At 34.4% G+C, this 13,829-nt stretch overlaps 1 protein-coding gene across 1 annotated transcript in view; it reads right to left on the reverse strand.

The window, feature by feature from the left end:
* Positions 1 to 13,829, reverse strand: part of LOC150110052 (formimidoyltransferase-cyclodeaminase-like) — a 286,116-nt gene that overhangs the window by 73,575 nt on the left and 198,712 nt on the right. The window contains exons 10-11 of the mRNA XM_090390935.1: positions 5,543 to 5,586; positions 4,418 to 4,556 (exon numbers count right to left, since the gene is read on the reverse strand). Coding sequence (XP_090247061.1) covers positions 4,418 to 4,556; positions 5,543 to 5,586 — 183 coding nt within the window. The remainder of the gene's footprint in view (positions 1 to 4,417; positions 4,557 to 5,542; positions 5,587 to 13,829) is intronic.

Raw genomic sequence — 13,829 nt, forward strand, 5'->3', positions numbered from 1 at the left:
TTTTGGTACTAGAGAGGCCCTTTTCTGTACCCAAATATTGATACAAAAATGCATAGAAAAACAGAAATCTGTCTTTATGTGTTTCATAGATTTTGAAAAAGCATTCGACAAAGTCAGACACACTGACTTAATAGAAGTCCTTCAACAAATAAGGCTAGACGAACAAGTCATAAGACTAATAACAAATCTGTAATGGAATCAGTCAGCTACCGTTCAATTAGACAACATTACCACCAGTGATATTAACATCAAAAGAGGAATGAGACAAGGATGTGTGCTCTCACCACTCCTGTTCAACATATATGCAGAGGTAATCTTTAAAAAAGCATTGGAAGAATGTCCAGAGGGAATCACAATAAATGGAAAGATTGTTAACAACCTACGATATGCAGATGACACCGTGCTAATTGCAGATAACATTATGGATCTCCAAAAACTCGTTGACAGAGTATACATAGAAAGCCAAAGAATGGGAATAAATATAAACATCAACAAGACAAAATACATGATCATCAGCAAACATCCAGCCTCATCAATGAAACTGACACTCAATGGGAAAAATATTGATCAAGTGTCAAGATATAAATATCTTGGTTGTTGGCTTAATGAACGGTGGGATCCAGAAATAGATATAAAGACAAGGATTGAAGTTGCACGGCAGTCCTTCATGAAAATTAGAACACTATTCTGCAATAAAGACCTAAACATGGAAGTCAGATGCCGAATGCTGAAATGCTACGTGTGGTCTATTCTGCTCTATGGAATTGAAACATGGACATTGAAGGCGACAACCATCAAGAAAATCGAAGCCTTCGAGATGTGGCTATATAGAAGAATGCTAAAGATATCATGGACAGAAAAAATTACCAATGAAGATGTCTTAAAATCCATTGGCAAAGCTAAACATCTTGTACAAATAATCAAGAAATGAAAAACATCATATCTTGGCCACATCATGAGAAACAGCAAATACCAACTTCTACAAACTATTTTGGTAGGAAGAATTGATGGCAAAGGAACTAGAGGAAGAAAAAGAATATCATGGTTTGACAACATCAAGACGTGGACAGGAAAGAGCAGTGCACAACTGCTCAGATTAGCACAAGAGCGCAGTTTGTTCGCCAAGATGGTCGATGACCTTCGATAGAAGATAGCACAATAAGAAGATCGCTTTTTCTGCTAAATATTCCTTCAGACTTACCTGCAGTCCTAGCATATGTTCCTTGATAACAGCAGAAATCCCATCCGGCATGAACTCATATTATACTCTTTTTAGCAATTCTGTTAGCTTTGTAAAAGATTAGTAATTCCCTGTTTCACATGACGAGACCACAAATTGAGTTTTTTTTTTAATGCAGATTCCACCTTCTCTTGCACTTTAAATACAGTTACATTGCTACCTTGTAATGTCAGATTTGAATTATTCAAAAAATCAAAAATGTCACAAAGGTAGGCAACCTTGATTAACCAATTGACATCATGAAAACTGTCTTCGAATTCAAAAATTACATCCCTAGCCATTGGGGGGATGTTGTTCTAAGAACATTAAAACTTCATCCTTCATTTCAGTAAGTCTTCTTAAAACATTTCCTCTTGACAGCTATCGCACCTTGCAGTGTAAAAGAAGATGTTCATGTTCACTCCCCATTTCTTTACACGACACAGAGAATATTCTCGAATTCAATGGACGAGATTTTATAAAGTTTATAAATAGTACACGCTCTTGCATAGTTGCATTTAAAAGCAATGGCATTCTTTTGACGGCCAATGCTACAATGCACCCATACACAGTCTGGTGCTACAGCTTTGATCTTTGGAAAAAGTCCAGTACGTGCACCTGCCATTGCATGGGCTCCATTGGTACTCAGTCCCACACATTGCTTCCATTCAATGCCCTTTTCATTGATATAATTTGCAATCAAATTAAAAATTTCTACAGCTGTTGTTCTTGTTGTCAAATGTTTACAAAAAAAAATAAATTCTGTCTCGTATTTCACAAAACACATTAAATTGGCATTGTCTGATATGTCTGTACTTTCATTGACTTGCAAGGAAAAAAAAATTGCACTCTTAAGTGACCTACGACAGTTTCTTCGATATTATCTGCCATCTTCATGATTCTACGCTTCACTGTCATTTGATAGCATCAGCATATTTACTTGGCTGTCCTGTTTTTTAATCACATATTCGAGATGCTAACATTTTCATTGCTGGAACTATTAATTTCTCGGCAACTGCGTGAGGATAACCAGTTTTAGCAATTAATTTTGATATTTCATAAGAAGCCATGACAAGGTTTTCAGACTGAGCTCCCTGAGAAAAATTCTAAGACATAGTCTTCTTGGTAGCTATTAGTTCTCTCTTTTTATTTATAAAGAAATCTATTGGCTTATTACTGTAGTTCAGATGTTTCAATTCCAAATGTCGCTTCAACTTTGAAGGTCTCATGGACTCATTTGAAAGTGTGGCACACAACAAATAACACATAATGGTGTGTCACCAGCACCCTTGATGAAACTGAATTGTATGTAATCCTCAGAATACTGTCGGGTCCAGTACATCATCATCTTTTTTGTAAGAGTAGTAGACAACACATCGCGCAGCCATTTGTTAGTGCTGTTCTCAGAACTTGTGCCCGACTACACGTCACTCAATTGTTCATTGGTGCTAATCGAAGAGTTTGTAACGGCACATTGATTGTTTTGTTGTTTTATTATCCATTTATCCATCATTAAATGGGTAATGGCAAACGAGATGAAGAAAGAAAGAAATAAATGATTTAGAAACAATTATAATAATTACGGTTATTCAGCTGAACCCACTAGGCAAGGTATACATGTAATCAGTAAATACAAAAAAAAAAATACGCTCTCTCTCTCTCTCTCGATACCTAACTCAAACTGAACAAGCACAGTGAGTACGTGGCAGGCGAGTAAAAACAAACACTAGACCGCCAAACGATTCGGCTGATGGCGAAGTTGCCAGCGTGCAGCATCACCATTGGTTGAGCTACTTTACCCCGAACAAAGAGACTGTGAAATGGTGACACAGATGGAGTGCGTTTTTTGTCTCTATTAATTAAATTATTTATTCATTAGTCCTGATTAAATACTATTTACTTGTATTTTAGAGTTTCGTGAAAAAAAAAAAAAAAAATGAAACACCTAGGTTTTCAAGAGATTTTTTAGGCGACCCAGCATTTAGCTTTCGTGACCCGGTGCCGGGTCGTGACCCACCATTTGGGAAACGCTGGTATAGCATAATATAGAAGCATCTGCAGTCCACAATGAAGATAAAGACTTTGGATTGTTGTGGACAATGAGTTAAAGTTTAGGGGTTGCACTAAAGTTATTAAGTCATCACGCAGGATAATAATGTTAGAGAGAACACTAGCTTGTAAGAATAAAAGTTATTCTCCCACTTTAGAAAGTTTTCATGGGACTACATCTGGATTACTGTGTGCAAACATATCACCTGGATTCCAAGAATATGGAATAGAGTTGATGAGATTGAGCAGTAGTAAAATACAAAACAGAGAGAGAGAGAGAGGACAGAAAATGTAGTCTTCAAAACTTAAGGAATAGATAGAGGAGATATGATAAACATACATGTTAGTAAAGGGATCTTATAGCGTAGACACGTGAGATTTTGAAGCTTATGGATGGAGGTAGAACTCTCAGTTATTCCCTGTAAACTTGCTGGGATATCAGGAAGCGTGTGAGGTCCCGATTCGTCTGATACCCCAGCATGTTTGGGAAATGTTTTCTAGAGGAGATAGGTATTTACATATCCAAATGAGCCCTCCCTTGGTGAGTCCTTGGAGGTGCATTCATAATTTAAACTTTTATAAAGTTCATTAACTATAATTAATGAATTTGATTTTATATTGTTATTGAGCCAGTGGAAAGCAATGCATTTTCTAGGGGGTTCTTTGATTAAGTAGTTGCCCAATGGAATAAATCCATTGTATTGGTAATGTTTTAAAAACCCTATACTGTTTGTAGAAGTGGTGGTGGTGGAAAAAGTAGGGCACTCATTTGTTAAGTACCAGTAGCTATTCAATGACTCAGCCACAGTACTGACAAACACTCTCAACTTAAATACAGTTGGCAGATGATGCCAAAACCCTGAATAATAACAACAAACCAACTTAACTAAGGCAATAAATGGAAACATTTAAAACAGATCAGGATGGTAGTTGCATCTGCAGCATGGAAGCAAGAAAGTATTGTATATAATGTTTTATATACAATAGTTAGACAAATTCGTTTTGTCTAGGTCCATAGAACCTAGACAAAATGAATTGAATTAAACAGGGAATAACTTTTTATAATTAAATCTTCTATTGAATTATAAAATTACTACATGAATTTAAATGACTAGCAAAGGCGGCTTATATACATTTAATAATTAATACCTGAAGGTCTGATTTGGTTCCAATATTAGCTGTTGTAGCCAATTCTCTTGCAGTATCCCAAATCTTGCTAACAGCACGTGCCAGACTCATTGGAACAGAAATAGCTTTTTTCAAACCTGCTTCCATTGCAGCTTCACGTCTGAAAGACATTAAAAAAAAAAAATTAGGCTATAAGAAAATAAACAGAAGACATCCAATCAGATTATTAACATATCTAGTAGACCACAGCATTTTACAATGATGGTGACAAAAATTAGTCTACATTTAAGACTCCATTACTTCCTACAATTATTTTATTAACCACTGCAAATTTGCTTGAACTGATTTTCAGTTTGCTGTTTTTTCAATGTTTTTTTTTTTTCACTGTAGGATCATGCCATATATTTTTAATCAAAATATAACCCACAAAAGATTTTAAACCTATAGCACATTAATATAGTGAGTAGAATAAGGTTAAATAAGCCGATAATCTTTCTCCAGAGACCAAACATCCAGGGAATCTTTCTTCAAATTGGTACACCTAAGCTATTTTTCTTCTATTAGCATTTACAAATGATTTTGTCTCTGCCTTATAATGAATTATAAGTTCTGCTATTCTTAACTACCTCATCAATTGAAAGTTTTTTCTTTCTACCTTGCAGCTGAAATGTTTGTGTTCTTAGCTCAGTTGTTTTTTTTACCCTCCTGATTTTTTTTTTTATGAAACTGCTTTATAGTACACTATATTTAGAGCCTTTTCAACTTCATTCGAATTAGAATAACAGTCCTGATCATTAGAATTACTTACCTGTTTTTTGTTTAAATCTATTATCACCTAAGAAGCAGTGTACACATGAATTTGTAGTCACCAAAAAATAATACAGGTGACTGCTTTCAAAACTATACCAACTTACAACTCACCTGTCAACATTGTGAACAATCATTTGGCAGGAAAACTTGAGTTTAATTTCTTACCAAACATCTGGATATTTGATTTTTGGATTTTTTGCAGAAAAAGATCTACTAATCTCTTCCAGGCAGAGATTAATTAAGTTTAACCTGTGTTCAATGTCACCTCTGGTACTAAGATGACTGGTTGATGGAAAACAAAAAATTTAAATTTAAAACATTTTTTAAGAAACTTACACTGTTTCTTCTTCAGGAGTATTCTTAGGAAGTTTAAGAGCTGCCTGAAAAGATACAATAAGTTTATTTTTTTTTAAATATTTAATTCACTTAAACACATTTTTAAATAATCACCTGATTTAATCGAGTCAAGAGATTAATTAATTATTAGGAGAAAAATTATGCCCACTGTCAACAGGAAAAGAGAAAAATAAAACATTTTAAATAAAAGCAATTAAGAAAACGATTCGACAATTATATAAGAGGTGCATTTTGTAATAGCATTCTTACATAGCAAATGACATTCGTGACCACAATACCTGAACCCAGAGACATTTTTTGGCACAGTAACGTGGACAATTTTGTTGTGCCAAATTTTACAATTAGTATTATCTAAATGCAATCAGAACTGAAATGACTCAATTTTCATACATAACCAATATTATGTATGAAACCAAAGTATCAAATTTTATTAAATTCCAAGTCAGAGGAATTATCTTATCATTTCAAAGTCATTCATCAACAAAAATGATTCAGTAATAGTAAAAATTTTCAACCAACCAAATTTAAGACAGCTTATATGCAGGCAAATGATTATAGTACATAAGCCATTGAATATATTGAACAATTGCTGTAACAAATTACAGCAGTTATTCGATTAAGTTAGGAAATCCTGCATATTTCTACTGGATTTATTTAGGCATAACATCTGCATAAAGAAAAGAGCTTAGATCTTCAATTTCTTCAAAGATCTTCAATTCTGATATCAGGTTTAATGCTGCTTTCCTTCATAACATGAGACAGAAATATAATGATGGAAACATGAAATCTTTCAGCAAGTTTCAATCATTGCACATATAGAGGGCAGTTAGGACTATAGGATCATGTCATTCATACTTAGTCGGTGTTTGTTTTCTTGCTAGCGTGCACATCAAGATTCCTCAGTGACCAAAGCAAAATATTGGCATAATAATTAACTAAATACATTTATTCAGTATTTATTTTCTATAGGTGTGTTTATTCCACTAAACATTGACATGAGTTAACATCAGCCATCTTCTTTGTCTCCCCTCCTCCTTCAAATGTAACTGCTTACGTACAACTGAAATACATACCACATATTGCTTGATATCATTTACACCACATAATTGTAGCTTTTTTTCTTAATCATCTGTGTTCATATCAGACCGTGAAATCTATTACAAAAATGTCTGACGAAACACATAAGCCTATCCATGCACATAATTGTAGCGTTCTAATAGCTTTTCTCATTCAGCACAATGTAATATGCCTTTTTGAGATCTACCAAACTTAAATACCTTGTTATATTGCCATGATTTCTCAACTATTTTTCTTAAAGGAAAAATCTGATTCTGACAAAGTCTATATGGTCTGAATCAGCCTTATTCTTCTCCAAGTTTCCCTTCTGCAATTTTTCTAAATTCTTTTCTCAAGTACACTTGCATAAATCTTACCAGGAACACTGATTAGGAAAATTCCTTTGTAATTCTCATATTCAGTTTTATTTTCTATATTATCTCAAAGATAGGTACTATAAGAGCTCTGCTTCAAACACCAGGAATTTGATTTTCTAACCAGATTTTCTGAATTACTCATGAATGTCCTTGTAAAACTTTTATACCTCATATTTGAGTATTTCTGGTTAAATATCATTTATGCCAGCTGCCTTTCCACATTTCAGGCTTATGATAGCTTTTTTTTTTTTTTTAACCTCAAGTATAGATATGTACTCTGATCGCATTCCTCTTAAATGTTTTCTGTCATCATGATGACAATGCTTGTTTCATTCAGCAATCTTTCAAAGTAATTACTCGAAACATCTAGAATATCTTGTCTTCAGTTTTCATGTTGCCTCTGTCATCTCTAATTTCTTTTACAGTACTCTTTCCTCCATTTTCAACATTTTTCAATAGTCCTGTTTTCAATTTTCACCTTTTCTTAACAATATGTGTGTAATTAAGCCTACTGTTCATCTCTGAAAGCTGTTCAACTTTAATCACACTTATACATCCCCCCCTCCTCCCACCCCCACAAAGATTCAATTTGCTATAGGAACAGAGAGCAACAACTCTATCCTTCCTAAACATCCCAGTTACACAACAACCATATCGATCCTTGGCCTTTACTAACAGAAAAGCAAGCACATAGACAGATGTAAATACATCCACAGCAGTCACATCACCCACCCCTCCTAACATTATGGTATCGTAAAAACTTGTCAACAGGAAAAATTAATCTGCTCTGATTATAACGCACTCACTTCAGAATTAAAAACCATTTTGTAGCCAATGGCTACAATTCCCACAAGATCAAAATTAGTCATTTTTTATATCTAGTGGGAATACCCTGCCTCCCCTACTCAGCAAATCCATCATCACATGCATCCATGGAACTTCTGAAAAGGTGGATAAGATCCTGAAGAAATAATCTTGTAACCATCTTCAAACCACACAAAAAACTACCACCCCTTATCCTCTCTCTAATGACCACCTACCTTCTCTGAATTCACCTGAAGTCTACTGGTATCCTGTAGCTACAACTTTCCTATTTTGATCAAACAGGCAGGACAGCCTGCATAAGGTGTTGTTTAATTTTGATGGTATATATATCAGAACACAGAATTATAAGTAAATAATTATTTATTGACTTATTGCTGATATTTCCTGGTATTATAACCAGCATCATCAGAGCACAAAAACACAGTTTGTCACAGTACGCGAGACTGTTTGATGTAACAAAGGGACTAGTTTAACAAAATTGTAGCAATAACCCAAGGACTAAAGTCCAAAAAAACAGAGAGAGAAAGCAGGTATTAGTTATGTCTAAAGATGACTGTCTCCCAAATCTTAGGCAAATTTATACAGCCATATTTGTTGAGATTCGGAGTATGTTTCAAGGCTTCTGTTGCTTCTAAGAACAATCTCTCTGACTTGTAAAAGCTTCTGTGCAGTACTTTTGTTTTCTTCCAATTGATCCTGTGTGCAGGGATATCCAAAGCATGGTCTGCTAGGCCTGACTTGCCATAGTGATAGTGCCAGATGTATCTTTTTTGTTCACTGATGCCGATGTCCATAGTTCTTCCTGTTTGACCGTAGTAAGCTTGATCACACAAGCAGGGTACTTCATAGACTCCTGGATGTGATAAAGGAGGGATGTTGTCCTTGGGTGAACATATGAGAGTTGCTAATTTGGCACACGATCTGAATACAGTGCGTAGCTGATGTTTATTGAGAATTCTAGATATCTTTTCTGATGTGCCTTTAATGTATGGAATGGTGACTGTTTTGTTGTAGTTTTCCATGGTGAATAGTGGAAGGGGTTTCTTAGGAGCATTTAGTATTTTGTTTATTTTATGGGGATTATAGCCACTGGCCAAGAAGGTGTGGTTTAAGTGAGCCAGTTCAGCAGCAAGAGCATTGTCATTGGAACAGATTGCTCTTGCTCTGTGGGGTTAGCGTTTTTACGATACCATACTGTTGAGAAGGGTGATGTGCGATTGTTTGTGTAAATATTTCACTGTATATGTAGGTTTTATAAAAACTGAGAATGATAAGGAACCATCTGGAAGACGTATGATTAGTGTATCCAGGACGGGCAGACAGTTATTAGCATCCAGTTCCATTGTAAAGTGGATTTTTGGATGTTGGCTATTTAAATGTGCTAAGAATGTATCCAATGTGCCTGGGCCATGTGGCCAAATAGCAAGAAATCAGCAATAAGTCAATAAATAATTATTTACTTATAATTCTGTGTTCTGATATATACCATAAAAATTAAACAACATGTACGACGAACATATAAGCCTTTCTGCAAGCCTGCATAAGGGTTGGGAGCTACCTTACTCCATTAAAGCAAGTATAAATACACTTTCCTGGGATCTGCTTCAGCCCTGACAAACCACCCCTCACCTGGGAAACATCCACAGGCAATCAGGCCAAAGACCAACACGATTAATCTCAGTATGTGGTACTATTTACAGTCCCTATGTTTTGCTCATTTTACAGTCTCACTGATGTAGTGCTTGAGTGCACGTGTCTATACCAGTGGTTCTCAAAGGGTGCGCCCTAGAAAATTTCCGGGTGCGCCCTGTGGTATTCCAGAGAAATATGTGTCCAGATATAAAAATAAATATAATTACTCTATTATACCTTTTCATTACGGATATACCACTCTTTTTGTCAACACATCATTATGTTAATTAATAGCGGTTTTTCTTGCAAAGAGAACAATATGGTTTATTCTTGTTATGTATATTACTTATTTTAAAAGTGTTGGAAGTGGATGTTATGTGCATATTACTTATTTTCAGATAAATACACCCAAATAAAATCGATAGATTTCTCAAAAAGAAGCGTGATATTGAAGAATCAGATTCTGGAAGTGAGCAAAAGTTAAGTGCAAGTAAGAAAGCAAAATTGCGGCCTACTCACAAACATAATGGAAGTTATTTAAGCTTTGGTTTCACTTGGACTGGAAGTGAAGATCATCCTTTGCCGCTATGTTTAGTATGTGGATGTAAAATGGCAAATGAATCATTGCTTCCTAGTAAATTGAGTAAACATTTTAAAACTATACACTCTAATTTACAAGATAAATCTGTAAGTTTTTTCAAGAGATTGTCTGAACAGCAAACAAAAGCGGCAAATTATTTTAAAAGTATAATGACTGTTTCTGATAAAGCTCAAATCGTTTCTTATCAAGTCTCAGAACTGATAGCAAAAAATATGAAAGATCATACTTTAGGTAAGTCACTTATTTTGGAAATGAAGCAGCAATGAAAATAAGCAAGATTCCTCTGTCCAACGATACAGTTCACAGGCATATTATAGAAATGTCTTCTGATATCGAGAAAAATGTATGCAGTAATAAACTTCAGTATTCAAATTTTGCATTGCAAGTTGATGAGTCAACAGACATTACCAACAAGGCACAACTCTTAGCATTCGTCCGTTTTTATTAATGAAGATCAAATAGTAAATCAGTTTCTTTTTTGCAAAGAATTAAGTGTGTCTACAAAAGGTGAGGACGTTTTTAACATTTTGAATAGCTATCTTGATAAATGGCAGTTAACATGGAAGTCGTGTGTAGGCATTTGTACAGATGGAGCCCCCTTCCATGGTAGGCTGTGTTAAGGGCCTTACATCTTTTGTAAAAAAAACAAAATGAGAATGTTATCGTAACTCACTGCTTTCTTCATAGGGAGGCCTTGATGGCATAAACATTGGGAGAAAAATTAAGAGAAGTTTTAGATCAAGTTGTTCAGATGGTAAACTTTATTAAAACAAGACCTGTCAAATCGCGTTTATTCGAAAAGCTTTGTATCGATATGGATTCACAACACAGACGGCTGCTTTTACACACTGAGGTGAGGTGGCTGTCAAGGGGGAAAGTACTTACCCGTGTACACGAGCTACAACAAGAACTTCTTGCGTTTTTTGAAGAGATGAAACAATTACATTTTTATAACCTCCTTCGGTGTGAATTTTGGATTGCCAGGTTACAGTATTTGGCCGATATATTTCAGCAGCTCAATATTTGGAATACTAGCCTGCAAGGGAAAGAAGAAAATATTCTCACATCCACTGCAAAATGAAAGCATTTCAGAGAAAACTACAGATTTGGAAAAGAAAAGCTGTTGAAGGTAATTTGGAAATGTTTCCATTGGTAAGTAACACTTGCATAAATGAAACACTTCCAATAATAGTTGAACATTTAACAAGTTAAGAAGAAAAATTGAGTTCTTATTTTCCATCACTAAACACTGAACAATATGATTGGATTAGAAACCCATTTATGGAAACTTCAAGTGATTTTGGTTTAACATTAACAGAAGAAGAACTGGCAGCTATATCCACTGATCGTGGATTGATGATTAAACATAAGGAATTGTCTCTTGAAGCCTTTTGGATTTCTATAAAAGAAGAATGTGTGTCAATATCTAAAAAACCTTTGAACATTTTACTACAATTTTCAACATCATATTTATGTGAATTAGGATTTTCTACCCTCACCACAATTAAGTGTAAAAAGAGAGGAACTCTTCAATGTATTGATGAGGAAATGAGAGTTTGCCTTTCAAATATATGCCCAAACATTGAAGCAATCGCTGGGACACATCGGGCTCGTGTTTCTCATAAACACAAGAATGAATAAACTTAAGGTATGTTTCATTTTATTTTTATAGCATTTTTTTTTCTGTAATATTTAACTTAATTATTATAACATATTTCTCAGAAATTTGTATATAGTGCACTTACAATTATTTGTAGGATTTTTAAATGCGCCCCGACTTCAAAAAGTTTGAGAACCACTGGTCTATACTATACTATACTACAGTTCCCCTAATTATGCCAATTTAACTGATAATATCAGAATTAAGTAGATATTGAATCTTACATTTTTATTTTATGCAGTTGATGTAAGGAGAAGCTGCAGGATTTCCTAAACTTAGTATAAAAATTAGCAATAAAGAGATCAAAACTTAAAATTAGTAGGAATATGGAAAACTTAAGCTACATTTCATGGAGAGAGCCTACAGAACAAGTAAAATATTTCAACTATTATGCATAATTTTTAATTTTTTTAATTGAAAATGAACATCAGAATAAGCATAGTTCATATGATTGGAGCCAGCTGAAGAAATTTAAATGGAATGTCAGAAATTATTCAAAATACTGAACTGGCTGCATACAAGACAGTGTTCAAACAAATTTTAACTTCTGGATCTGTTAATTGGGTTAGATAAAATACCTGATCAAAGACTAGAGACTTCACTTGGATTATTGTGCACAGGTCTGATCTCCTGGTTTCCATTGCGATTCTGATACAGTGGAGTGAGTGCAAAGGAGAGTGTTAACAATTACATCAGGATTGTGGAATACTGATTATGAAGACAGATTGAGAATTTGTAGACTGCAGACACTAGCAAACAGGAAAAAAAAAGGAGTGATGTGATTGAGATGTACAAACTTCTGAAAGGGTCATACAGGATTTCAGTTGATGGAATTTTTCATTCTATGGAGGGTGGGGAAAGGACAAGAGGGCATCCTTGGAAGCAGAGAATGACTTCTGCTAAGAAGGGGCGAGGGCTAGATTTTTCTCTCATAGGGTGGTGGTGCATGATTGTAATGGATTACCACTGGATGTGGTATGTGCAAGTAGTGTGAACGGATTCAATAAGTATGATAGCTGGTGCTTGTAGTATGTGGCCTCTCTCGATGAGTCCCTGACTCCCTGGAGGTCTCCCTTAATGATGATAATTATATGTATATATATATATATATATATATATATATATATATATATATATATATATATATAGTGTGTGTGTGTGTGTGTGTGTGAGTTCTAAGAAAAATTAGGATAGTTAACAGATAGCATCAATGGTAGAACCATATTAAAGAGCAGAGCTGATCTTCATGTGGTATAGTCACTCAAACAGAATGGGAGAAGAAAGATTAACGAAACAAGTTTTTTCATATATTCCCCCCCCCCTTGCTAGGATTCATTAAAAAGACCCAGAGGAAGACCAAAAAATATAACATCTGATAATATTGGAGTCTTGACAAATTACCGAGTAATTTAGAGAAAAACTGTTGAATTTGGTAACGATGTAAACTTTTCATGTAGTACTAATCATAATATCCTGTATACTTCAGAGGGAACTTATTAGGAATTTGATAAATATCTGAAAAAAAACTGCATTAATAGATTCCAAAAAAGAAAGATAAAGAAATGGATCACTCATGTGATAAGTTACAGAAGGGATATGAACTGCTTAAGGTAACTGGCAAAACAAGAAAGTTTGATGTTTTGGGGAATGGAATATTACAATGATAGCTTATAAAAAAATAATAAAAAATAAATTACTTTCTTTTCTGCATCACTGTTCACTGTCTATGGTATGATCAGTAATGCAAGTAATAAAAAATAATGACACAGAATAATGATATTGAAAACAGAAAGCAATGTTACTCCTCAGATCTGTTTTTATGATACAGAAAGGTTTCATTATCCATTATTCATGAAATTATGCTTCTGGGCTGTTATAAGTAATGCATTGTATTCCTCAAGAGGACTCCTTGGTATCTTACTCAGTCAAATTTCAGTTAAATTTAAAAAATCGATGTAAATAAAAAAGTGAACATAATTATCATAATAAAAAAGCAGTAGTAACTGTTTAATAATCAGTTGTGTTATGCTAAACTGATAACCATAATCCCAAAATATGCATCAATTACAGTACTTGTCTCTTATGAACAATGAAATACACCATACTGCCCAATAA

Source organism: Typopeltis vanoorti, chromosome 1 (genome assembly GCF_054136105.1).
Source record: "Typopeltis vanoorti isolate ZY-2024b chromosome 1, IOZ_Tvanoo_1.0, whole genome shotgun sequence".
NCBI classification, from domain to species: Eukaryota; Metazoa; Arthropoda; class Arachnida; order Uropygi; family Thelyphonidae; genus Typopeltis; species Typopeltis vanoorti.